The 797-nt window shown below is 38.1% G+C and overlaps 1 protein-coding gene across 1 annotated transcript in view; it reads left to right on the forward strand.

Annotated features, from left to right (window-relative positions):
* Positions 1–513, forward strand: part of LOC105819070 (leucine-rich repeat-containing protein 37B-like) — a 3,774-nt gene extending 3,261 nt beyond the window's left edge. The window contains 1 exon segment of the mRNA XM_012655232.1: positions 352–513. Within this exon segment, the coding sequence (XP_012510686.1) occupies positions 352–513 (162 nt within the window).
* Positions 514–797: the final 284 nt, after the last annotated feature.

Here is a 797-nt window from a genome sequence, read left to right on the forward strand (position 1 = left end):
ACACAGTGAGACTCTGTCTCAAAAAAAAAAAAAATATTTGGGGAAAGAGATGAGGAAATGGCAGTTCTGCTGATCTTGGTGTGCTACTCAGAGCTGGGTTCTACCAGGGACTCTGTGATCTAGAGAAGAGAAGGCATTAAATATAAATTTGGTGGGAAGAGTGGGTAGGGGTGGGGGTGTGTGTATGTGTGTGGGTGGGTGGGTGAGTGCATGTCTGTGTGTGGTGGAGAGAGATGGACACAAGAAGGAGAACGTGAAAAAAGGTTTGAAAACAGAGCAGACATTGCCATCTTGAAATTAAATCAGAATTAGGGCATTCAGGTGGCACCATGACCCAGGTTTCCTCCACAGATAGGAGTTAGTCCTGTGAGGCAAATAGTTGTTGCTAGTTTGCATTTTGATCCAGAAATAACCTTTTCATTTTCCAGAATTCTCAGTGAAAATCATTTGACTGAATTACGTAAAGATTCATTTGAAGGCCTGCTATCCCTCCGGTATTTGTAAGTTAGCTAGTTAATCATATTTATTTATGAGCTTTTAGTGATACTATCTACAAAATGAATAAGAGATTCAAATTAGACAATCTCTAAAATTTCTTCCAGCAATAAAATTCTGCAGTTCTCTAAATCTGTGCAGGGTTTTAGCCCATCTGTAGCATTAGATACTTCCTATGCATTTTCAGTTTTTTAAATCATATAGACAAGGTGCAGATACAAAGGAACTTCACTTATAGGGAAAAAGTGTAATAAGATCTCAGCAATTATTGACAACCACATGAAACTTGTTTTATAAGTGTT

Source organism: Propithecus coquereli, unplaced genomic scaffold (genome assembly GCF_000956105.1).
Source record: "Propithecus coquereli isolate 6110/MARCELLA unplaced genomic scaffold, Pcoq_1.0 Scaffold469, whole genome shotgun sequence".
Lineage (NCBI taxonomy): Eukaryota > Metazoa > Chordata > Mammalia > Primates > Indriidae > Propithecus > Propithecus coquereli.